Source organism: Cololabis saira, chromosome 19 (assembly GCF_033807715.1).
Source record: "Cololabis saira isolate AMF1-May2022 chromosome 19, fColSai1.1, whole genome shotgun sequence".
NCBI classification, from domain to species: domain Eukaryota; kingdom Metazoa; phylum Chordata; class Actinopteri; order Beloniformes; family Belonidae; genus Cololabis; species Cololabis saira.
This window is the reverse complement of record NC_084605.1, coordinates 25,405,171-25,429,290: the sequence shown is the minus strand read 5'-3', so window position 1 is coordinate 25,429,290 and position 24,120 is coordinate 25,405,171. Positions and strand designations below refer to the sequence as shown.

Genomic DNA, 24,120 nt, shown 5'->3' with positions numbered 1-24,120 from the left:
CACTGGAGCTGGTAAATGAGACATGTGAGAAGTCATGTGATCACCTCACACAACATGGTAAAACATAGTTTTACTCTTAAAAAATAATCTGACTTGTTGCATAATACCGTTGAGAGAACATTTTTTTAAAAAAACAAGAAAAACCTGATTGTGATCCTTCCTGCATGTACAGCGATACCGAAGGCTGAAATAAAGAACCTGCCATGCTTTAAGATCGCTGTAAATAAAGTTTAATAAGTCTCCTGTGGACTGTAGAGCTACCGTGTTTATGTTAGCTGCAAAAGCAACTTCCTTTGGTTCTTCCCTTCAGGGGATTGTTGTGTTACAGATACATCTGGCGTAGACTTTTATTTGTTTAATCATTTATTTATTTAAATGCATCAGACGTCCTTCCGGACACAATCCTCCCCAGTTATCCCTGGGACCATCACTATTACCTCAGCTAATTAGGTTACTAACGCGTGTTTTTCTGGTCTTTTCACTTTTGACTACGGCAGTAAACGGCAGCCTGGTGTGAAGACTTCAAACACTGGCGATATCCACCGGTCAGAAGCACATTCACTTCAGGGAACCTCATCTCCGTAGCAAAGTCTAAACTCACTGGTTGCTTGGATCTGCAAACATCATGCCGACACACACACATGCACAAATAAACCCATCCATGCATACTACCAAAAGAGAGAGAGAAAAGAGTGCATTGTGCATTCCTAAAGTGGAATGGGATGAGCTACATGCAGAGAAAAGCTTGCGATAGAAATGACTCGTTTAAAAAAAATCCGACAACAGGTGGCCTGGATCTTATAAGAGATCAGATATCGGTCAGCTGACCGTACCAGGCAGGACCCTGGACATCGAGGGGACAAAAGTGGTAGTTACGTTTTTTCCACCTTGGGAAATTGCAGAAAGATCTGGTGCACCTCACAGGGAAAACTATGTGAGAGAAAAGCAAACTCTGATAAGAGGATTCTAGAGAATTGGCTTACACAATTCAAAATTGCTTTGGGCTAAAGGGCAATAATTGATATTGGAAGGATCTCCACCGTTTTAAACTTAGATTACATACCACTAAACAAAAAGCCAATGTGTGCTAAGGCACCTACAGGAGAAAGATCAATAGTTTGTACAAAGAATACTCCAGCCATCTATCACTGTAAAGGTATAAGATACACTACTCCTGCTAGTTTGGCTCCAATTTAATTCAACTTCTTTAAATTGCATTTGTTACTTTTCAGGGGGGTTTAATTTACTTATTTATTTTGGGCTCATGACTTTGCAAATGAAGTTCCCTCATTCCTGCTGCTGGGGGGTGCTAGATTGAACTGTTAAATTATCATCATGCAAAGCAGCTCTAATGGAGCCTTAAGAGATCATCTTGTAATTCGTGGTTATGAGCTGCTATGTTTTATTTAAGGCTGTTGACAATATAACGAGAGGCATTTGTAACACAAAGCACTGCTTAAGCATCTAATTGAAAATGGACATTGTTGAAATTGTTACTGCACACTGAAACTGGGTCTATTACCTCTTTTGGGTTCAGTGCGTTGAGGGTCGGTTGGGTTAGGGTGAGGATCTGAAAATACTCAAATAAAAGAAGCAAGTAACAAGTAATGACGTTCTACTAGTGATGCCATATTTCACGAGGGAAAGGATCTGTCTGCTTTGATTTGCACTGACTGCAAATTACAGGCATCTTGACTGGCTTAATTCTGGACACTGACAAGTTTCTTTCCAACACTCACTTTTCACTCTTTTGACGAATACTTTTAACACCCACTCATGGGTGTGTTGTTGCAGGAACAAGGGAAGAGTGATGCCTGTTGCTTTTTTTTTGTTTCCATCCAGGCTTAATTCACTGCCACCTCTGACATATGTGAAAGCAAATGTTCCTCTAATTCTGCACAAGTCATTTTTCCCCATTTTCTTTATTGTAGTAACTGTGAAAATTGTCTTGAGTGCTGGTTAATGCTTCTAATGTCACAAATACAGCTGAACTACAGTGTAGCTGAGCGCAGCAAGGACATCACACTGAGTTCTGAACAAATGTATGTACAATTAAGGTACCGGTACACAGGGCTCAAAAATAAGAGTGAAGCCCAACACCTACAAGCTTTAAACTCTTTGTTTTTTTTAGGTTTGCTGAAACTAAAACCAAAAGAAAAGAGTGATTTAACCCACAAACATCTGCTGGCGTATTCAACCAACTAGCTTAGTTTATATTAATCCCACCACTCAACAGTAGCAGTCACTTTATTAGTCGCCACCTCTGCAAAAGCATTAAAGTGTAATGTTCTGCCCTTATTCTAATTAATGCGTTAGACTTAAGGATCATATACAAAATTCTGCAGATGTATAGTCTTCAAAAACCATGAAAAATATTGTTAATGTAAATTTGTGCCGTATAAATACCTGCCACATAAATAAATCAACTGAGTTGACCAGGGTCTTCCCTTAAAGGGGACCTATTATGGCATCTAATACCTATTTTAAACAGGCCTTGAATTTCTTAAAAAGAAGCTTTTGATTCTTTTTGCTAAATAAATTAGAAATTCAGCCTCTGAGCCATGTCTTTATCTTCCCATTCTCTAACCTCATTATCTATGAGGGATTCTGAGTGGGCGGGGAGGCTATGATAATGAGGCTCTGTGCTGATTGGCTGCCTGAATGACACGATACACCGCTATGAAAAAATGGCGGAAGCTCCGGCCGGCGGAGTTAGTTGTGGGCGTGGTTTCACGCATCGCTCCTGTCGTGACGTCCCGACAGGAGCAGAATCTGAATGGCTCGTAGAAGCCACATGACACTGGATGGCTCATCCGGGCGGCTGTACAGACACTGCAGAATTTGGTTGCTTTCCTCCTTGGCAGGCTGAGGGGAGACCACTTTATATATGTTAAAGCAAGAAAAAACCTGTTTTTCATAATAGGTCCCCTTTAAAAGGACCAAAATAGTGAAAAAAAAGTCAAGAAATGTGCAGTTCACTGAGTGGCCACCAAGGGCATGCTCCCAAATCTGAGTCAATGTCCTCTGACTCCCAAGTCGATCCAAAGAACCACAGACATTTACTAAATAAGACATACTCCCGAGCACATATTCAAAGAACTGGAATTACATTGAGCAACTGCTGTTTTTAGTGTGAAGAAGGGGACGTATAAAGATACAAATGCTCTACCACGCAAATACAGATGCTTGTTCCTGCTGAGGTTGACTCTACCCAGAAGTCCTCGGTAAGGATTAGAGGGCGAACGATCAGACACATGGTCACAATGAACTCACCTTGTTTCCTATGGCTTTCTTGGGTGGGAAGTTGAAAGTGTCCACTTGTGGAAACTGGGTCCTCAGGTGATTGTGGAGCTCCCTGAACTCGGTGTAACGCCTGTACACATTCCATTCGTTATCCAGGATGCGGATGTAAACCTGAGGACAGGCAGACACATGACTTCTTCATCTCCATTATCGTAGGCGGCGTGCTCTCAATTTCAGCCTGTCAAGTCCATAAATCAGCAAATAAATTAAATACTGCAGAGACATTCAGTGACCAGCGTTTTGGGATTATTTAAACTGAGAAGAAAAGCACCAAGAAATGAGGCAACATATTCTCATAATGAGTATCTATGTTCTTTTTAAAGATACTCTTAAAAATAAAGGAGCACTGAAAAAACACGATCAGAGCAGCCTTTTTGTTGCACTTCACATAATGGTCATTAAGCACTTGCAGAGCTTCACAATAAATGAATAGGACTGTTAAAAGAATGAGCTGCTCTTATCTTGTAAATGTGCTTTTCTTTTTTTTTTCTTTCTAGAAAAGAAAAAAAAAGTAAATGTGCTTTTCTTTTTTTCAACTTACATAATGCAACACATAACAGAAAAGAATACAGCCGGGACTGAACCACCACCATTTCCATGCACCATTTGCTTTATTCAGACTCATGAAAATGGAGGGAGAGAAGAGGGAAGGAAAGATGAGCTATTGTAAGAAAGAGAGGGAGAAAAAGAGGGGGAGTTGGGTTCTATTCTCTCGGCAGGAAAACGGGCAACGCCGACAGACAAAAGAGCAGTGCCGCTTCTGAGGATCCAATTTTAAAATAACCAAATGCAAAAAAAATACACGGCTGATTTAAACCAGAGAAAACTGATTTCAGAATCAACCATATACATGTTGGACTGTGAAATTAAAATAATATGAAATTAAAATAATAAACAAATGTCAGAGCTGTCGTCATGTTGAAATGCATGCTCTCTTTAAGCCCACATAGTCCTGAGTGTTCATTATAAACCAACTGTTTTCATGGCTACAGCCTTTCTGAGTGGTTTAATATCATGTCGAACAAAGACTTGGACTAACATCAATGGACGGCAAACTCAAAGCAGGAATATTCAACCGAATGTGGTTAACAAATCATCTTGTTTCAAATGTCTGCCTTAGGCTTAGGTCAGATGAAGTTGAATGAGCATCAGAACCTTTTTTTCTTCTTAGAGATTCACACTCTCACACCGAATTGTGTCCCCAGCAGCTGGGAATGTAGCGTGTCACCCAAACACATGAAAGCAGCGGCCCCTAAAATACTTTAGACTACAAGGTTACCAGTCTGTTTCAATGGCAGTTCTTTGCGGTAGCCAAAAAGAATTTGAAATCCCCATCCCTGACACATTCTCATCGTAATGTGTAGAGTTCTTCAAGCAATTTTACAAAATTGACGAGCTGCCATTCAGGCTTACTTCAGACGGAGATGTGTAAAGACTGTGACTGCGAGGAAGTAAGCAGGGATTGAACTCTCCTTGTTATTCACACCCCATTTCTGTCTTTTTCATGTATACAAATGCGTACAACTATGACTGCCTCCAGGAGAGTGTGTTAAGGTCTGCTACTTTCTTTCTCATTTTTAAACAATTATCACATCTCACCCTTTCCACTGACATCTGTTCTGCTTTTCACCTTTAATGAGGTCACAATAGGCAGCAATAAACCTTTCTGCCTTATCAATACTTTCTATTGATTTATCCAAGGCTTTGACACAGGGACCACAATATCTTGCAGAAAGGCTCTATAATTGTGGACTGTCTGACCATGCTGAAGGTTGGTTTTCCACTTATTTATCAGGAAGGACACAATCTGTCCAAGTTGCTGGATCTTCCACTTCTGTGCTTTATGAACAAAAAGGTGTGCCCCAGGGCTCGACATTTAGACCCCTTCTGTTTTCACTTTAAGTAAAAATTCTGTGGATGTGTTTCAAATACCTGTAAAAAAATAAATAAATAAATCCAATCATTTTTATGCTGATGATACCATTTTATATTGCCGATCATTATCATTACCCCCAAACCATTGAACATCAACAGTCTGCCTTTGTTTTGGTTCAATCCCATCTATTCAACCTAAAGTTGCTGCTAAATACAGATGAATCAAAATGCATGTTTTACTCAAATAAAAATAAAAGGCATTGAATGTCAAAATAACCACTGCTCAAGACTCTGACACAGTGAGGGTCCAATCATATAAGCAATTTGGTGATTACGATTAATCAGAACCTGACTTTTGAGCAACATGCTGAAAATCTTGTATTAAAACTAAAAGTAAGGCTGCTACAAATCCTGCTTCTCTCGACAGGTGCAGAAATATTTAATTTGAGCCACTTTATACGATTAATGGATTATGGCACTTTACTTTATATGAATACATCTCCTGAATATATATTTTTTTTAAACTGGATGCTGTGAATTGCTGTGCCCTCCGTTTTGTCAGTAGTATGGTATCATTTCTCCTTTCGGAGTACAATTACATGTTAATACTTAAGTTGAATCAACACCAGATTATTGTCTATGGCCTCCAGGAAGTTAGAACTACCCTGCCTGTCAGAAGCACACATGATGCGCATGAAAAGTGAGGAAAAACAATTGAGTGGCCTATTACCTTTACAGTGGACTCATTAAAGACTAAGAAAATATTTTCATTAAGTGACTCACGCTTTTCATTATTAAAATAGTCGCTAATGTCCACCTTCCTTTTCTTAGCTGTCATCTCTGTGGACACAGACACAACCGAGCACCACACTTCACCTCAGCAGTCGACACATTTAATTGCCAAAGCCAGCCGTCATCACAGAAAGAAAGTCGATCACATTAGAATATCCGCCTCAACCTTGAGAAGAGAAGCCTGGATTTTAGCCCTTTATGTGCTTCAACATTGGCAAGCTACATCTGAAAAAGCATTTTGCATTTTCCTTTTGTACTTCTGACCAAAATCATTACTAGACAGTTCAGCGGTTGCTGGATATTGATAGGAACATAGCCCTAGCATCCCTATCCAATGCTTTTAATGGAATTATTCAGCCTCTCGTCTTTTCCCAAACCCAACTTTATACCAAAGCCGTATTATCGTTTTCAAAAGATGGACAAATGGCAGAGGAGAGGGGTAAACTTAATTTAAGTGGCCAATCTGAGCTGCTATGAAAAGAGCTGTAAAAACATGCTGAATAGAGAGCAGGTGTGTATGTTTCTCTTAATTTGAGCAAAACATGTTTCAGACATTTCAATAAGACCTCAAGAAATAGTAACAACTTTTTGGGGGAAAGAAAGGGGATAATGTTTTCTTTAATTAGCACATGTGAGTTAAAGGTATCTTTATTTAACAAGTAAAGACAAATCCAGATCATATTATTAAAAAAAAATGTTTAATATATACTGATACATATTGTGTTCATATGCAAAATGATGCATAATATAGCCACATGTAGTCTTCTGTGTTGGGATACAAAAGGATGAGGTGATGTAATCAGTCCCAGTGTGAGTTTTCCCAGAAATCAAAAGGCAGTGAAAGCCCAACAAGCTTACTGCTTTCTTGTAGTTTTTTTTTTTAGTTTTAGTTTTTTACACCATCTCAATACTTGGCACACTTCTTGAGGGCAACAGACTAGCCTCTGCACACAGATATCAGCTCCCTCCCCCTTGCTGATCACAAATAGTCCATCATTATCACTGTCAAAATCTTGGCAACCTTCAAACTGCATGCCTTATTTTTGCACCAGGGCTTTGATATCACCAACAAAACCCATCCTCAAACAGTGACAGGGTCTTTAATGGCCGTTCAGAGGGATCTCGTGAAAGAGTTGATGGGTATTGTCTGATTTTTAAAGCTAGTCTGTGATGGACACCGTCCTATTATCAGTATTTAAATGGCTTATGGGAATATCTAAGAAAACATAATAATACCTTTGATGAAAAATGACCTCAGTAAGGAAATGAGTCACCAGAGAGGAAAATCCAATCAAATCCAATCCAATGGTTGTACTTACTGAAGTACAAGCATAGGGACTTTTGTGCTGGAGCGCAATTATTTACTTATTTCAGCTTGTACAGCGTTCTCTATGAAATGGACTAACTTGTGTTCAAACTTGCTGCATTCAGCCTCCAGCCACGATGTAGCAAAGTGAAATATTGAGGAAAATATAAATTTGTAATCATAATAGTACATGCACTAAAAAGCAGCTGTGCTGGACCTTTATCCACTGAGACCCATGAAGCCGCAGAAAAAAAAAAGGTCTTTTCATAAAAGACTTGTTGCTATTAAATATGATACTGGGAGATTTGCTGCAATTTTTTCATTTCTTAAAGGGGACCTATTATGAAAAACACGTTTTTTCTTGTTTTAACATATATAAAGTGGTCTCCCCTCACCCTGCCAACACAGGGAAGATAAAATCCCATGAAAATCTGCAAGGTCTGTTCCCCCCCGCCCGCTGAATCTTCCAGTGTCACGTGACTTTTTTACGAGCCATTCTGAATCTGCACCTATGGTGATAGGCGCAGAGGTTTGGCCTCCGATGCTGAAACCAAGCCCACAACCAGCTCAGCCGGCTGGAGCTCCGCCATTGTTCAGAAGCGCTGGCTGTTTCCACAGCGAGAAGTAGTAGAAATGTGGTTTTGCATCGACATTCACCCTCATAAAAGGATCAGTGCCAGCAGTACGGACCCGGCAACTGCACACGAGTCAGCGGTAAGTGACGTTATTTTTTTATCCGGAGTACCGGAGCTGCTCACGGACCGGACTGATGAGGAGCCCCGGCGGGTACCGTAATACATTTATTTCTGTTTATGGTTTTCAGATCTTCCAAGCACCTGAACCTGTTCAACGACACCTCCAGAAGACGCACGGTCCTTCCTTGAGCCAGCAATAGTGCATACATGTTATTTATATACAACTTGTGTTTTATTTTTTTAACAATAAAGTTGCCATTTGTGAAAATTCAGTGTTGTGATTTCTTTACAGTTAACATGATTCATTTGTCTTGAGGAATTGGAGTAAAGAACTATGGTGTACCTGTTTAGAATTAAATGAAATCTTCCTATGTGAAGACGATGTGACTAAAGGCTGATTTATGGTCCGCGTTACACCAACGCAGAGCCTACGCCTACGGCGTAGGGTAAGCGTCGATTTAACGCAGAACCATGGGACACGCTTTGCTACGCAGCCACTGCTCTTATCCCCGGAGAGACGCTTTGTTCCCTCCCCTGCTACACGTCATTCAAGCAGCCAATCAGCGCAGAGCCTCATTATCATAGCCCCCCCTCACCTCAGAATGAAGCACAGAAAAAGGCTTTAGAAGCGGTAAAACTACAGACATGGCCCACAGGCTGAATTTCTGATTTATGTAGAAAAAACAAGCTTTAGATTGTTTTTAAGACATTCAAGGCCTTTTTAAAATATACATTAAATGCCATAATATGTCCCCTTTAAGTGACAGGATCAACCTGTGCATTAAGAGATGCATTTCCATGTAAAATTAATAGCAAGATAAGTCTTTCTTCTATTTGAGGTAAAGTTTCATTCATTTAAAAATAACAGAGGGATTCCTGGGGAATTCAAATCCCGCCAGAAATAAGTGGATGCATTTTATTTTCAGAGATGATTAAAAGGTCTTTATAATGCAAAGGAGCACATGGCATAAATGGAGGACAGTGAAAGGTTAAGTGTGAACCAAGAAGGCAGCTGTCTCAGAGAATAAAAGGTCTATTGGTGAGGACAATCATGTCTGTATGCTAATTACATTTAAAACTAAAGTTCTCAAACAAAGAGGCAATTTACTGTACGACACGGCAAACAGAAAGCTAAATTTGAATTCAGCTTTCATGATGTTCTTGTTAATATTTTTTCACATATATACAGTAAAAGTCAGGTTAGTGGTTGCATGTAATACTAGTTTATAAAAGCACATAACTTTCTCTATACAAAGATATCCATATCATTTCTCAGATTTATGGATGGATTTTTACTTCTTTTTTTTTTAAAAAGGAAAACCTGTTCAACCTGTTTTTTTTTCTGTTACATTAGCTTAGTTTTCCATCCAACTGTCTTTACATTCAATCAAGTTTTCAATTTCACAAAATCTTCGATTTGATTCAACTCAGTTCACCTCTTCTAGCTTATTTGTTTAGCGTCAATTCACAACTTAAGTCATCATTTACGGAGAAAGTAAAATTAATTCAGTCCAATGAAATGCCCTCCGATTCAGTCCAATGTAATTCCAATTATACGCTTATAAAGCATTCAAAAGTCATAAAATGCCAATTAGAAGAAATCCAACATATTACAATAAAAACTGCATTTGTTGTACATCTCCCAAGTGCAATAATTAAAAAAAATATATTTTTATTAGGGCACGAGCACTTACAGTGCAAAGGCCCTATTGTATCTGTAGGAGATGTTCTCGTTCTCGTTTTTATTTTCCTCGTTTTTCTTCCGATGAAATGAGGGCCTTTTTGTCCCCCTAAACGTGCCCCAAAAGTCACCAAATTTTGCATGCAAGCCAGGCCTGGCGAAAAATTTGATATTTAATGGTTTGCATTAATGGGCGTGGCCTAATGCCTCAACAGCGCCCCCTAGAAAACTTTGTGCCTCAAGCCCCATAATACGTTTTGACGTACATGCACGAAAATCGGTACACACCTGTATCATGTTGCAACTTAAAGAAAAGTCTCTTGGCGCCATGGCCGAAACCGAACAGGAAGTCGGCCATTTTGAATTAATCGTGTCATTTTGGCAAAATTTATGCCATTCCTTCGGCAGTTAATACAGCCCGAACGGTAACGTGCACCCAGGTGTGTTATACATCAAAATATGCGTCTCCATCCTGCGACGACGCACATTACTTTTCTCAGTCAAAAGCGTTACCGTGGCAACGATAGATGCAAAAAAGCAAGCGCCCACTGCCATAACTTTTGAATGGTTTGACATAGAGAGTCGTGGGTGGTGTCATCGGACTTGGTATTGAGTACTTGACCTTCATTGGCCTGAATTAGCCCCGCCCCTTCTTCTGATTGGTCGATATTTCATAGTTCCTATTTTCTGCAATAACTTTTGAATGGTTTGACATTGACATGAGAGTCGTGGATGGTGTCATTTCTGATATGCTTATGATGATAAGTTGAGTTTTATGTGAACAGCAAAGGCACTTTTTATAGTATTATTGACTTAGGAATGTGGGGGGAACCTGGGGGGTGGGGGGACGGTGGCCATGAGTGCGAAGGCCCGTTCATCGCTGCTTGCAGCTTTAATTTTTATTGTTTTGTTTTTTTTATGATATCAAGAAAAATCACGTTAAAATCACATTGAGCTAGTTGGAAATTAAAAAATTGTTCTTCAAGTCCAAATATAACTTTGTTTTGGTAACAGATCCTTATTTACATTTTGATTAAAAAAAAGAAAACGTTTCTCCCCTAAAAAACAACACACACACACACACACACACACACACACACACACACACACACACACACACACACACACACACACACACACACACACACACACACACACACACACACACACACACACACACACACACACACACACACACACACACACACACACACACACACACACACACACACACACACACACACACACACACACACACACCAAGTAATCAAGCATGTTAGTCGAACTTAATGCAATAAAATAGTTTTCTAGCATTTGATCATTCTTATCGGACACAAATATTGGTTTAATGAAGAAACTGTTCATTAAAGTGGACTTACAAAGTTAAATTGTTTACAAACATGTTTCAAAGAAGAAGAAGAAGAAGTTACAAAATGTCCTATTTGTTCTGTTCTGTCAAAAAAAAAGTAGCCCTCTACTTCTTTTTATTTCACAATAATTTTCACAATTCACATTTTCACATTCTTGACTTCTATTCTACCCACATTCCTACCCTCCCCATAATTACCCTAGGGAAAAAAAAAAAAAAAAAAAAAAACATACATTAAGGGAGAACAAAATTAAATAAATATTAAAAAAATAAATTAAAAAAATATATAATGGCAGCAACAGCGATATCAAATATTGCTTATTTCTATATCAAACCCATTCACTGAAATTCCTGCCATTAAACGTTCCCTACCACTTGGGAAAAAGTGAGAGTACAATGAACTAGTCTGAGGCCATCTAACAATTTTTTACAGAATTTGGGAAACTCCGTCTGTTGACCCTGCCGATGAGACATTAAATTAATTCTGGCAGTACAGCCCATTTTAAAGTTACACAGCAACCAATGTTGTTGTGATGTTATAATTAGATGTATTTTGTTATGTATTCACACAAAGGTAAGGAAATCCACGTCTGTAGCTTTAAGCAGGGTGATGAACACAGCAAGGAAAGCTCCCTACGAATACGAGCTTTGCACCACCGTGAAATAACTTCAGAAATATCTAAAAGAGAAAGTCTGTGAGCAGATAATTGTAGCTCTTTCTTTGCTTGACATTTAACTGGCTCCTTAGCCTAAAGGAGTTCCAATAAGTAGGTTGGAAAAGGGAGCAGTCGTGAGCCGCGGCTGAGAAATGCAGAAAGTGCAAATGGTAACGATGTGACTTTTCCCACTTTACCTCTCAGAGAAGACTTGAAGAAGAAGACAACCTGACCTGGGTCTTCAATCTGTCAGGCATGTAGCTTTCTGACTGGTGAAAACTGCGTGGAAATCCATTTTTAGCACCATGGGAGGCCTATACAGAGCTTTCTCTTGTTCACTTCACAGTTGGACCAGCTGGAAACAGCCAGGCATGAGCTCGAGATGTTTGATACCACTTTTGACCAACATGTTACATCACTGCAACGTCAAGTAACAGGCAGTAATTGAAGCTTTAGGAGGTAAAAATCAAGATCTTAGCACTTACACGATTATTAAAATGAGGTACTAAAATCCACCTGCTTTTCACCAGCGCTTGCATGCTCTGATCAACAGAAATTCAGCTCTGTTTTGAGACAACAGAAGCAGCACAATGAAGAAACAAATCAGCAGCTGGAGATTACAAGGGTACAATTTGAACCAATTAAAAATTATAATAAAAAAAAAAAAGAAAAGCAATATAAATATGAATAAAAATGTGGGTGTGAATGGTCTACATTTCGTGAGACAGAGTAGAGCAGAAGATGGGAGTGAACCACCTGAAACCAAAGCAAAGGCAGCAGAGTTGGTGTCACCACCCCCTCCTCGTCACACAACATCATAGGCACAACCATTTGCCTAATTAGGCAGAAAATGGGACCCATTTACAGGATTTGAGAGGGAGCAAAGGGCAGGAGATCCTCTATTCAAGCACGCTCTATAACTTTTCACCATGTTAGAAGTGTGATTGTGTGGAAATCAATACCAGTTTGTTGGTAATCGTCATCCAGACTGAAGGCCCTTTTTGTTTAAAGTGTCCTCAAGGCAGTACTATTGTTTTAATGCTCATGCCACTGCTACGCTCTGATTGTAAAACACCTCCATGGTATTTGTACACTCATCTTGGGACATCACTATGTCACCTCTGTATGATGACTGTGACCATGTCTAGGCGATAAACAGAGATATAAAGATGGTTTTATACTAGCGGTGATATAACTCGTTCTCTATTTGTAAAAAGAAATAAATCAAGTCAGGAACGAAATGATTTGGGACCTTGTAAATGAAAAATGATTCAAATATGGGAATGTGTGCTACTATGCTGATGTTAGGATTTAATCAAACAAGAAAGATATGCACAGATAGAGTATATAAATCATGTCAGACTGCATAACTGTGGAGGATTTCCACTGATCGTGAGCTTGCACATTTTCTGTGAGAATAATTCAACACCCAACGGTGCTTCTGCTCCTCCAACTTGGAGCGTGGTGACTTAACGACACTTTCTGGAGTGAAGAACAGCTCTAAAGACGTTCTCCATCCATCCATCGTCCTCCGCTTATCCGAGGTTAAGTCGTAGGGGTAGTAGCTTAAGCGGGGAAGCCCCGACATCCCTCTCCACGGCCAATTTGTCCAGCTCATCTGGGGGATCCCAAGGTCTTCCCAGGTCAGCCAAAATGCATAGTCCTTCCAGCATGTCCTGGGTCTTCCCCAGGGGCCTCCTCCCAGTGAGATGTGCCCAAATGACCTCACGAGGGGGGGGGGGGGTTATGCACGAGTCACCTCCTCTCAATGCAAAGGAGCAGCTTCTCTACTCTGAGGCACTTCAGGATGACTGAGCTTCCCCTCATTTCTGTAAAGGAGAGCCCAGGCTCCCTGCAGAGGAAACTTTTTCCACTGGTTGTATCTGCGATCTCGTTCTTTCTGCCACTACTTGCTCGTGACCATAGGTCAGGGTAGGAAGTAGACCAACTGATAAATCAAGAGTGTCGCCTTTCAGCTCAGCTCCTCCTTCACCATGGCAGACAGTTACAACGTCTGCATCACTGCAGATACCACACCAATCCACATGTCAATCTCCTGCTCCATTCTTCCCTCACTCGTGAACAAGCCCCCCCGAGATTGTTGAACTCCTCCACTAGGGACAATATCCGACTTCCGACCCAGAGAGAGCACTCCACCCTTTTCTTGCGAAGGACAGTGGAAGGAGGTGCTGATTCTTTTATCATTCGGCTGCAAACTCCAGTGAGAGTTGCAGGGACAAATGAAGCCAACAGAACAGCATCGTCTGCAAAAAGCAGAGAACCAACTCTGAGGTCACCAAACCAGACCTCCTCCAATCCTTGGCTGCGTCTAGACCTAAACACTTTCTGTTCCTTAAAGTATTTAAGACCTATGCAAGCTTACTCAACTGAAGGTTATAAAAGCTTTTTTTTTTTTTTTTTTTTTAATTAGTACATATTAATTTAAGATGTAAAACCTCACAACCCTTTTAAACAAAAAGGTAGTTGATTGAAACAAATATATATATTTAAAATTTTCTTTTAGGAAACTCCTGGAATTCGATTGAAATTTGCAAACCTGGCAAATCAGGCAAGTGATGGGGACAGATGCGATTACAAAGAAGGTGGACAATAAATGCAAACAGGGGCGCTGTCATCGCAGAAACTAGGAGCAAAAAATGGGAAAACCAGGACATGAAAATGGAGTTCAAAGGGAGACAAAACCTAATCAATTGACCGGTATTACTTTGAATATAGAACATTTGTTTATTTCACAGCACTACGGGCTCCTAAGAACATTGGGCACTGATGCAGCAGAAGAAAAGTACGAAGGAAGTGGATGGATAATGGAAAAGTGGAGAAAAGGAGGAACATTTCGAACAAAAGTCATTTGAGAAGAATTTGGAACTAAACTAGAACCTGCACGAGGGAGGAAGAAAAGACAAAAAGCAAGTGGGGAAAAGTGAGTGAAGAGGATGAGAGAAAGGAGTCATGTAGGTGGAAACCAAAACATTACTTTGATGAGTGTGTTTGTCTTTCAGAGATACAACAGAATGAATGATGAGCTGGGGAAATTAAGGCCTGATTTAATGACTGATGAAGACAGAATGAGAAAACAAAGACATCAACTAGGAGAACATCTGCACACCAACAAGACTACTGTGCATTCTTGTGATTAACTTCATTTGTTTATCATCACAGCTTTACCAATAAATGCAGAAATGCACCGTTCAGGTTGGCCGACAGGTACTATGAATGTCCTATAACTCTTTTCTACCTTTTTTAAATGCTGCCAGAGGTTTATGAGCCAGAAGTAGGTTCTTAAAACAGAGCGGATAGAAAACCCCACAAATCTGTGCAACTGACTGTTTCCTCTGCAATAAAAAAACATCTACAAGAGCACAACATGGCAAATGAAAAATCACATAAGCAACAATCTATGACATCCATATTTAAAAAAAAAATGCCATTATAATTGGTAATAAGCAGTGAATACATGAATGATGATTTGAAAGATTTGCTTCCATTAGTCTGTAAAATGTGACAAAGGGCTCAGGTGGTGTTTCAGAGAAGTATTCCCTCATTAAAATGTAATAACTGAAGTTAAAAGAGAGTGCACGCACGCACACACGCACGCACTTTACCGCTGAATGTGAAAGAAGTTGCACTTCTCTACAACCCAAACAAGCAAACGGGACTCCAACTTCTTTCCAGCCCAAAATGCGTGTTTACACATTCAAAATATACAAGTTAGATGAAAGTGAGCAGACGTTGACTGATTTAGCTCTTGTTATTGGCTATAAAAACACTGAAGCAGTTAGTATTGATTTTGTACTTTTACTGGCCTTTTTTTGAAAATGTCTAGATGGGAAACTTGGGGTCGTAAGAAGGGGAAGTTTACAGAAGGTAAATGACGACATGAAGAGGGCTGACAGTACTTGCATGTCCTTCCAGTCACTGTCATCTCATTATACATCCAGTCGGCTTCTGACTATCAACACACACGACAGGAGGTCATGATCTCTGCTTTCACAGAAGCGAATATTAGATATTTATGAAAAGAAAAACAACCTAATCTAACCTTCTATCCACATTTTGTACAATTATAAAGTTAAAATAACCTTTATTTCATGATTCCTTTTGTCTGAACAGCGGTGATGAGAACACGCTCAGGTACAGAACGTCAGGAGGTTAAACGCTCATCGAGCATCCAGGACTGAGACTGAACACCCCCCGCCAGAGTCAAATAAGGGACTAAAGGGCTTTTCTAATTTAATGCCCTACTTCCTCTTTCCCTCATACAGATCAGCTAACAATACGCCAGAGGATGAAAGCCTTTTTAATCAATTGCAGACTGTACAAGTTCTTTAAAAGCAGCGGGTGGTTACCAGACATGAGCGCTCATCCTCTGAGTCGCAGACTACCTCGGAAAAGACAGAGCTCTTATCTCTCTTATCGCAACTGCTTCCCTGATACTGCCCTTTTCATCTCTACTCTCCTGTCAGCTCATTTTTTCTTCTGTCATGTGTCCCTTCTCAGACGTTCGACTGAAAACCTCAGTCATAGTCGACTCATCGCCTCTTCTCATTCATATGTAAGAATACGCCAACGACCGGGCCCGTGAAAGGGCTGTGAGTCTGGCGTGGAAGTCGGCAAGCAAATGATTGAGGTCAAGGGCGGGGAACAGAGGATGCAGATAGCTGTAGAGCTGAATGGGAGAGAGTAAGAGGGGAGGAGGAAGTGAAGTGATGAGGAAAATTAAGCATGAGAGGAAGAGGACGGCAATTACAAAGACAAAGACGGGTAAATATAAATTGAGAGTAACAAGGTAAAAGGAACATAGCGAGGAAAGTTGATAAGAGAAGCAAGATGCTAACAAACAGCTCCAGGATCAAATCAGATACTGGACGCTGAAGCAGAAATCGTCGCACTCCCTGCGACTTCCTGAAAGGGACACGCCGTCAAATTCCTAATCCTGATTTCACCATCCCCGAAGGGAACGAGAGCACCTTCCCATTCCCGTTCTCGCTTCGTGTTTCCACCTGCTCGAGACAGGCCTTTGAAGTTTTTACAGGGGGGCAGCTGAGTGACGAGGCACCACAGCAGGAGTTTGCTCCGACTGCTGCTGGGCATCTTTCAGGAGAGCATATAGATTAGTACTGCTTTTCTTAAGAAGAAAAGTTCAAAAATCAACCAAGATGCTGTGCAAGAAGACGTAAAAAAAAGAGTGGTATGGCAAGTTCTTTAAGTTCTGTAAGCTGATCGTGACTTGTTTGAAACTACCTAGCCTCACAAGATAATAAATAATAGGTATTTTTATCCACTTGCACAAAACTTTCAGTGTGGTACAGTAACACCATCGTCTACCCTTCCCCCTCCGTATAAGCAGATCAACAGCATCAAAAGTGTATATTTTCAATTTTTTAACACAAAGTCACACAAACCATCGAGCAGTGAAGCTGCACCTTCATTCATACTGAGGTAAAGGATTCAATTCAAACCATTTCCGTAAAAATGTACTCATCACAAGTCTTGAATTTATTAATGCAGCCAAACAGAGCTGTTATCATTTTTGCCATGAGATCGGTTTGCTCCAGCCAGTGGCGCAGCGTGGGGCGGAGCATTCTCGATGGGCCCTTATGATAGTCATTTTAACGTTCAACAACACCTCATCCTGCCCATCAAACAACATTTATTCTCACTTTTATTTAGCCAAGCAAGCCTAAAGGCCTATGCTGCAGAAAGCAGAGTAAAGTCACAAACTTGTTCAGAAGAACACACACACATAGGCCTGACAGCTGTCAATCACATGGCACTGAAAACTCAAGATAGTCACAGACTGACTCAGTTCCATCTTTGATACAGCTTAAATACAAAAAAACATAACTGGTCTAAAATTACACAATCTATTTATATATATATATATAGACACAGCAGTCTATAACATCATTTCTGAGCTCTATAATAGAGAATAGACTCGGCAGTCTAGTTGACAACAACACAAAGCTCATTCAAATAGGCAGGTGGTAAAGGCTACTACAACATTCTGATAAGGAAATTATTTAAGAAGGTTACACTGACTCACCAATGGTAGTTGACTCTACCATAACCCAAAATAATCCAGGTAACGTGGAAAATGGGGTAACATTCAAAACTTTGTACATGCTTAGTCCTCTTTTAAAGTTTAGCGCTAATCTCCTTCATGGCCGCAAATTTGCTGAGTCGGCAAATTGGCTGTAACTGTTAAGGCTGATTTATGGTTCTGCGTTACACCAATGCAGAGCCTACGGCGTAGTGCACACGGCGATGCGCATGTACGGTGCGCGTCGCCGCGTAACCTCACCGTAGACTGCGCCGTACCCTACGGCGTATGCTCTGCGTCGATTTAACGCAGAACCATAAATCAGGCATTACAGCCAATCAGCGTTGGCTCACAGCCCTGATGCGTTCTGGACAGTTGTAAAGTAAGAATTAGCCTACACTGGCCGCCACATTTTATCGTTATTATAGCCTACAATTTACGATTATATATGAACGTATCACACTGTGGCAGGGTGGAGAGGTTGATGGGACACGCACCTGTGTCCCATCCGCCTGAGTGGCTGGTTCTCTCCACCCTGCCTGCCTTATAAGGCGGAGCTGGACAGCAGTAAGGGGTTCGGAGGAGCTGCGGGTATGCTTGTGCACATGTTGGCGGTGATTTGTGGCAAATAAAGGGATTCTGCACTAAACTCCGTGTCTCTCCATCCTTCGGTCGGCCCCGGTAGCACTCGCCCTGCAACATCTGGCGCCCAACGTGGAGCGCGAAGGATGGAGGACAGAGGCACAGAGCGGGCCCTGGACGCGCTCGCCCAGGCCATGGCGGGCATTACAGCCGTCTTCCGGGACCAGGGCGAGCGGCAGCTGGCCGCACTAGAAGCGCTCGTGGCGGCGGGGAGACCCAGCCCTGCGCCACGCCCTAGGTTCGCTGCAGCAGCGCGGGAAGAGCTGGCGGCGCCGCAGCTGAGAGGCCGTGAGGCAGAAGCTGCGGGCCGCCAAGCGACGGCTCCCGAGGCGGCGGGACCCCCAGAGCGACCCATCCCCATCCCTCATAATATATACTTCCATATATAATATGCGTATTTCTTAACAATTATATATATATATGTGCATCAGTGCCAAATAAAACAGCCACACTTGACAAATAAACGCCAAATGAACACATTTTCTCTTCACAATAATGAAGTAAGATACTGCTTTGATTCACAAATATCTTTAAAAAGGATGATCTAGTAACACAAGATCTGATTGTCGTTATACAGGATAATACTTAGTAGGGATAATAATAGATAAAAACTGCCATCTCTGTGAGAGGGGCGGATTTTGTTGAAGTTGGTGGATATTAAAAAGGCATTAGAGAGGTTTTTGCAGTATTTTCTGTCCCATCCGTCATGTCAGGTGCTCCTAACTTTCCGCTCCGTTCCAACCAACTCACGTCCATCAACCGCAATGCATTTTCAAGAGCCACTGAAAAATAGACTGAACCTCAACCTCCTCGTTGTGGATCGATCTGGATAAGAGCGCCTACTAAAGTGCCTAAAATGGAAATGTAATGTAAATTACACTGATGCTGAAGCTGATGAGATGCCGGCGCTGCAGAGTGCAGCGGCAAAAAGCAGCCTCCGTGCCCTTCCCGGGGGTGTTTAATCTATGACTGATGGATGTGCCATCCAAGACAACGATTGTAATTATCATCATCTTTGTAAAACATTCGTCATTAACATCATCAACGTAATAGTCATCACCAGCCGGCCGTCATCACACCCATAATCACTCCCGGTGCGTGCACTGAACACCAGAGGATTCGCAGCCCTTCTAAAGTTACTCCAGCCCACATGCACGGCTCAGAGCGCACACGCAAAGTTCACAGTAATACATATGGATGTGTGATCTCATCTGCATAGCTAAAGCAGCCCAGCGTCGCGTGCTTTAAGCCTCTGGTTAATCAGGGCGACTCACACTGAGCGGGTCTGAATGTAAAGCTTACCGCCTCAGCAGCTGCACGTCTCCTGAGTTTACGCAGCCTCATCCAGCAGCTGACACACACATTAAAGGTGAGAACACGTATCACACTTTCAATTCCTCCTGAGGGATGTCAGTCCACTGCAGACAGCGGCGCACAAGTGCACACGTCCGCAAGACATGTCAACAGGGACGTCTTAATTATTCATCGAGTGGCTGATTTATGCGGTTTCGTATGTTCCATGTGAAAGACTTTAGGTGGCGGAGCAAAGACGGTGTATGTAACTGCTGCTCATCAGCGCCGTCTGACCCTCTCGACATCTCACAAACACAACATTACAGGTGCAGCGCGCCGACACGTTTACTCGTAGCATCCTGTTATTCTGATGCAATTGTATGAAAATGAAATAAAGGTGTGAACAGCAGAGAGAGGAATCAAATGAGGGGCAGAAAAGTTGCAGACATTTTCAGTCCTGTTAGCATGACTGAGAAAGTGAGAAGTTTGCACCAAACCCTTGAATTAGTACTGAAATGATGGGCTCAGCCTTTTGCATATCAAAGAGAATTGCTCATTTTAAACATATGCACATTTACTGTATATCCAGTCCATTAGATATGTAGATTAAACATCCACAGAGTTGTCGACCAGAGATCTCTGCTGTCACACTTTCATTTCTGTATAATCTACGTACATTCAGTTCACACTCTGCTGCAATATTCTCAATCATAAGAGGTTTGGTTGCAAGCACAGATAGATGCAAAAGCACGTGCAAAATAGTAGGTTTTTTATTTTTGCGGCAACAAGTGAGTTTTATTGCACATGTGGTCTAAGGTGAAGATTGAGATGTTTTTTACGGTGGGGTTGCAGATGAATCACCACAGGTTCGCCCTTGAACTCCTCAGCGGGAGCAACCTCCCTGATGTGGCTGAGGGGAGAAACAAGTGTAAAGAATGAAGTTAAAAGTTTTAACTGAAAACAAAATACCAGTAGGTCAAATAATAGTCAAACGTAAACTTCTCTTTGACAGATGATTACAACTAATACCCGAAGGTTTGCTCACTGGGTTAGCAAGCCACCGCGGAGAGGTGTTGTGTCATGCACGTTCACGGTCATCACCCAGGGAAAAGTCTCAAACTGGTCGTTCCCAAAGACAAAGCAAGACATGAAAAAATCTGGATACCATCATTGGAAACTGAAAATACACCTAACACCAAATGTTTATGTGTCTTTATTTGATTTAATCAGCTAATGATCTGTTTTCCTTTCTTTAAAAAAAAAAAAAAGATTAAAAAAGACTTAAATCATAATGACCACTTTTCCTTTTTAAAGAAAATCAAGAGTAGGAATGTTTAAAAATGAAAGGACCCAATATTTATTTATTTTTTTTAATTGTAAGATTGAACTGTATGTTTTTTTTTTTGTTTGCTTTTTTTCTTCTCTGCACATCTATATATTATTTTGTACAGCCATGCAATTGTGGGTGGGTTGGGGTTTAAAAAATGGCATACTTGATAGGGTTGGTTTTTGTTTTTACCATTTTGTTATTGCCCAAAAATACCAATAAAAAGATATATATATAAAAAAAAAATGAAAGGATTTCCACACACTTAACAAGACAACAACTCAACATATTTGGACTAAACAGCTGTTTAGCCTTAAAAAAAATTACTTTGTGGGACTCATTTGAAAAATAAGGCCACCAGAGCCCCAACAATGACCTCAATGAGTCTTTGAGATGTGCAACAAAAAGAACAAAACAAAAAGATGAAACGTGTACCTCGTGTTTTATATTACATTTTTGTCCTCCCAAAGTTACATTTTTCATCTACAAATTGGTTTTCAGGCTTGTATTTTACATTATTTATTTGCAAAATAGTTTCTCATCATTCTGATTGATACTTCACCCTACAATGGGCCTTAGACATACAAAAAGACAACACAGACACTCCTGTACGCAGCAGATGAATGCCTTTGTGGGAAGAATGCATCCACTCTTAATAGTCTGGTGTTGATTTTTGTGCAGGAGGGAGACTCTGATTGGCAGCAGCCGGTGTGAAAAGGGACAAACGGCACAGGACCGGATCGAGCGACCCGGAGCCACTGTGAGCCACAAAGAGCACCCGGTTTATAATGGGACTAAGTCATCAGCCTCCCTTCACAGGCGTCCGTCTCCTACGATCCATCCACAAGCCTTACTTGCACTTTAGATGGAAGTCATTTCACAGCGCTTGGAGAAAAAAAAAATGAAGATAGAAAATGGAGTACAAGAAATCTTACCCCAGTTTTAATGTCATGAAAACTGGCAGGGGGAGGGAGACGGATGGGAAGGCAGAGAAAAAGAGATGATGCAGGGGAGAAAAACACAGAGGACAGTGAAAGGCTGACATTTAGGGAAACACAATGAGAGAAGTGGTAGTTAAATCAGCTTTTCCTCCTCTCTGTTTGAATGTAGTGGCAGCACTGAGCCAATTTTTTCTATCACAAGGTTGCTGTGACTGAACTTAGGCTCTTGCTTTTAGAATCCCACATATTCTCTGAGTCTCCCAAAGCCTTCTCCGGTTTCAGCCATGGCTCATTGCTCCCATCACTGGTTCAACTGTGCCAGTGTACGCGTGTGCCTGCTGGTGCGACTGGAAGCAAAAGGCTTTACTCACCAGAGGGCATCTTGAAAAGACCCCTGCCCTCTCCTCATGATACTCTCAGGTCTTTAAGAATGCTGGCTTAGTGTTCAATCACCGCAACCACCTCACCTTAACAACAGTGACTCCGTAACCTTGGCCATCCATTAGCCTGTCTAAGAACAAAAGCTGTTTCCACAGGGAGCCATTAGACGAATATAGCTCTGGGAAAGGAAGTATCCAATACACCAGATGGGCTGTGCTTTATACCAGCTCCAGGGCTGGACAGCAGTCTCTCAGAGACCATTACTGCGGAGAAGAAATCAGGCTATAGCAGCACAACACATGGAAAACGTTCAGCTTCCGTGCTGGAATTGATCCACAGCTCCCAACTGCAGGTGGACACTAATTATTGCTGAAAGCCCAGTGGATGTCTGCAAATGTGCTTCACATACTTTAACCAACAATTATCATAATTAAAACATATGGGATTACCCAGAGTAAAAGTCTTTAATCAATCCTGAAGAATTCCCTCCTCATCTATACAGTCATTTATTTCTGTTAAACAGTCTTTATATTTTCTCCTCGTATTCATTTCCTAAAATGCATTTCTTTTTTAATGTATTTTTTATGATTTCTGTATACATTTCTACTTAATTATTCAAATAGTTTAGCTGTCTTTCATGGTGTATCCTGAGGGATCAATTTTACAAACTAGCGCCAGACACTGAAGGTAAAGAAAAATACCATTTTTAATGACAATACTGGCTTTATTTTTTAAGAGAAGAGCGGCCTAAAAGCAGTAAAGCATAAATATTTTGTTCTTATTGAAAAGGAAAGTTTAAAAACAAACAATCTTGTGGCCAATGCCAAGTACCCCCGTATTCTTTCCATAGGATTTAAGGAGATACGTTGCAGCCAGGAGCTGTTAATCATCAGTTCTTGATTGATTAACTATATTAATCATTATCAGGTATGTAGACCTTTATAGAGGCAGACATTTTGACAGTTTTCTGGTCTGGTCTGGTCTCATTTAGTTGTTCATTAACACAATGTCAAGGAGGAAAGACATAAGCAGTTGTCTTAGAGAAGCAATTGTTGCTTCACATCACTCTGCAAGGTTTAACTGTCTAAAATGAGAAGGTTTATCAATGAGAGGAAAACTCTCCTGACAGATGTCAATCTTCCCAGGAGTGGACACCCCAGCATCATCTCTTGATGATATATTTTATGTTAAAAAAAAAAAAAAACAAAAGAAAAACTACATCTTAGTATCTGCACCTTTTAAGGCCCACTGATCATACCCTTTGAACCCTAACTCTACTTTGCTCGTACTTGCATTCTCTTATCAATGTCCCTAAATCTGGGGACCTTAGGGTTTTGAGGGTTAAATATCAACATTATGGGCAGGATTCGTTAGGAAGTCTTCCCATGAGAAAGCTTAATTTGTATAAAAATAACATGGAAGCATAACTGAAGTGACAAAATTGTAATTGAAAAACCACAAGACTTCTGGGATAATATCTTCCAGACAGATGAGATCAAGCCTGAGCCGTTTGGTCTTAATGCTCAGCATCAAACTCACTGTCAAACACGGCGGAGGATGATCTGGGGTTATCAACTCTACTCTATGAACTCCACACCAGAGTATTCTGGAGCCAGGCGTGATGTCGCCTGGCTCAAGTTAAAGGACAACGATCGTATCCTGGTATTGAATTTCCAAGACCAACCTGGACTTCAATCTAATTGAAATCTTGTGGCTGTGACCTTCCAAGAGCTGTGCATAAATGAATGCCCGACAACCTCAATGAAATGAAGCAAAGCTGGAAAGAAGAAATGTCTTT

At 40.9% G+C, this 24,120-nt stretch overlaps 1 protein-coding gene across 1 annotated transcript in view; it reads right to left on the bottom strand.

Moving 5' to 3' along the window:
- The window catches only part of snx29 (sorting nexin 29), a 181,364-nt gene that overhangs the window by 28,949 nt on the left and 128,295 nt on the right, over positions 1-24,120 (bottom strand). The window contains exon 19 of the mRNA XM_061707943.1: positions 3,274-3,414. Within this exon, the coding sequence (XP_061563927.1) occupies positions 3,274-3,414 (141 nt within the window). The remainder of the gene's footprint in view (positions 1-3,273; positions 3,415-24,120) is intronic.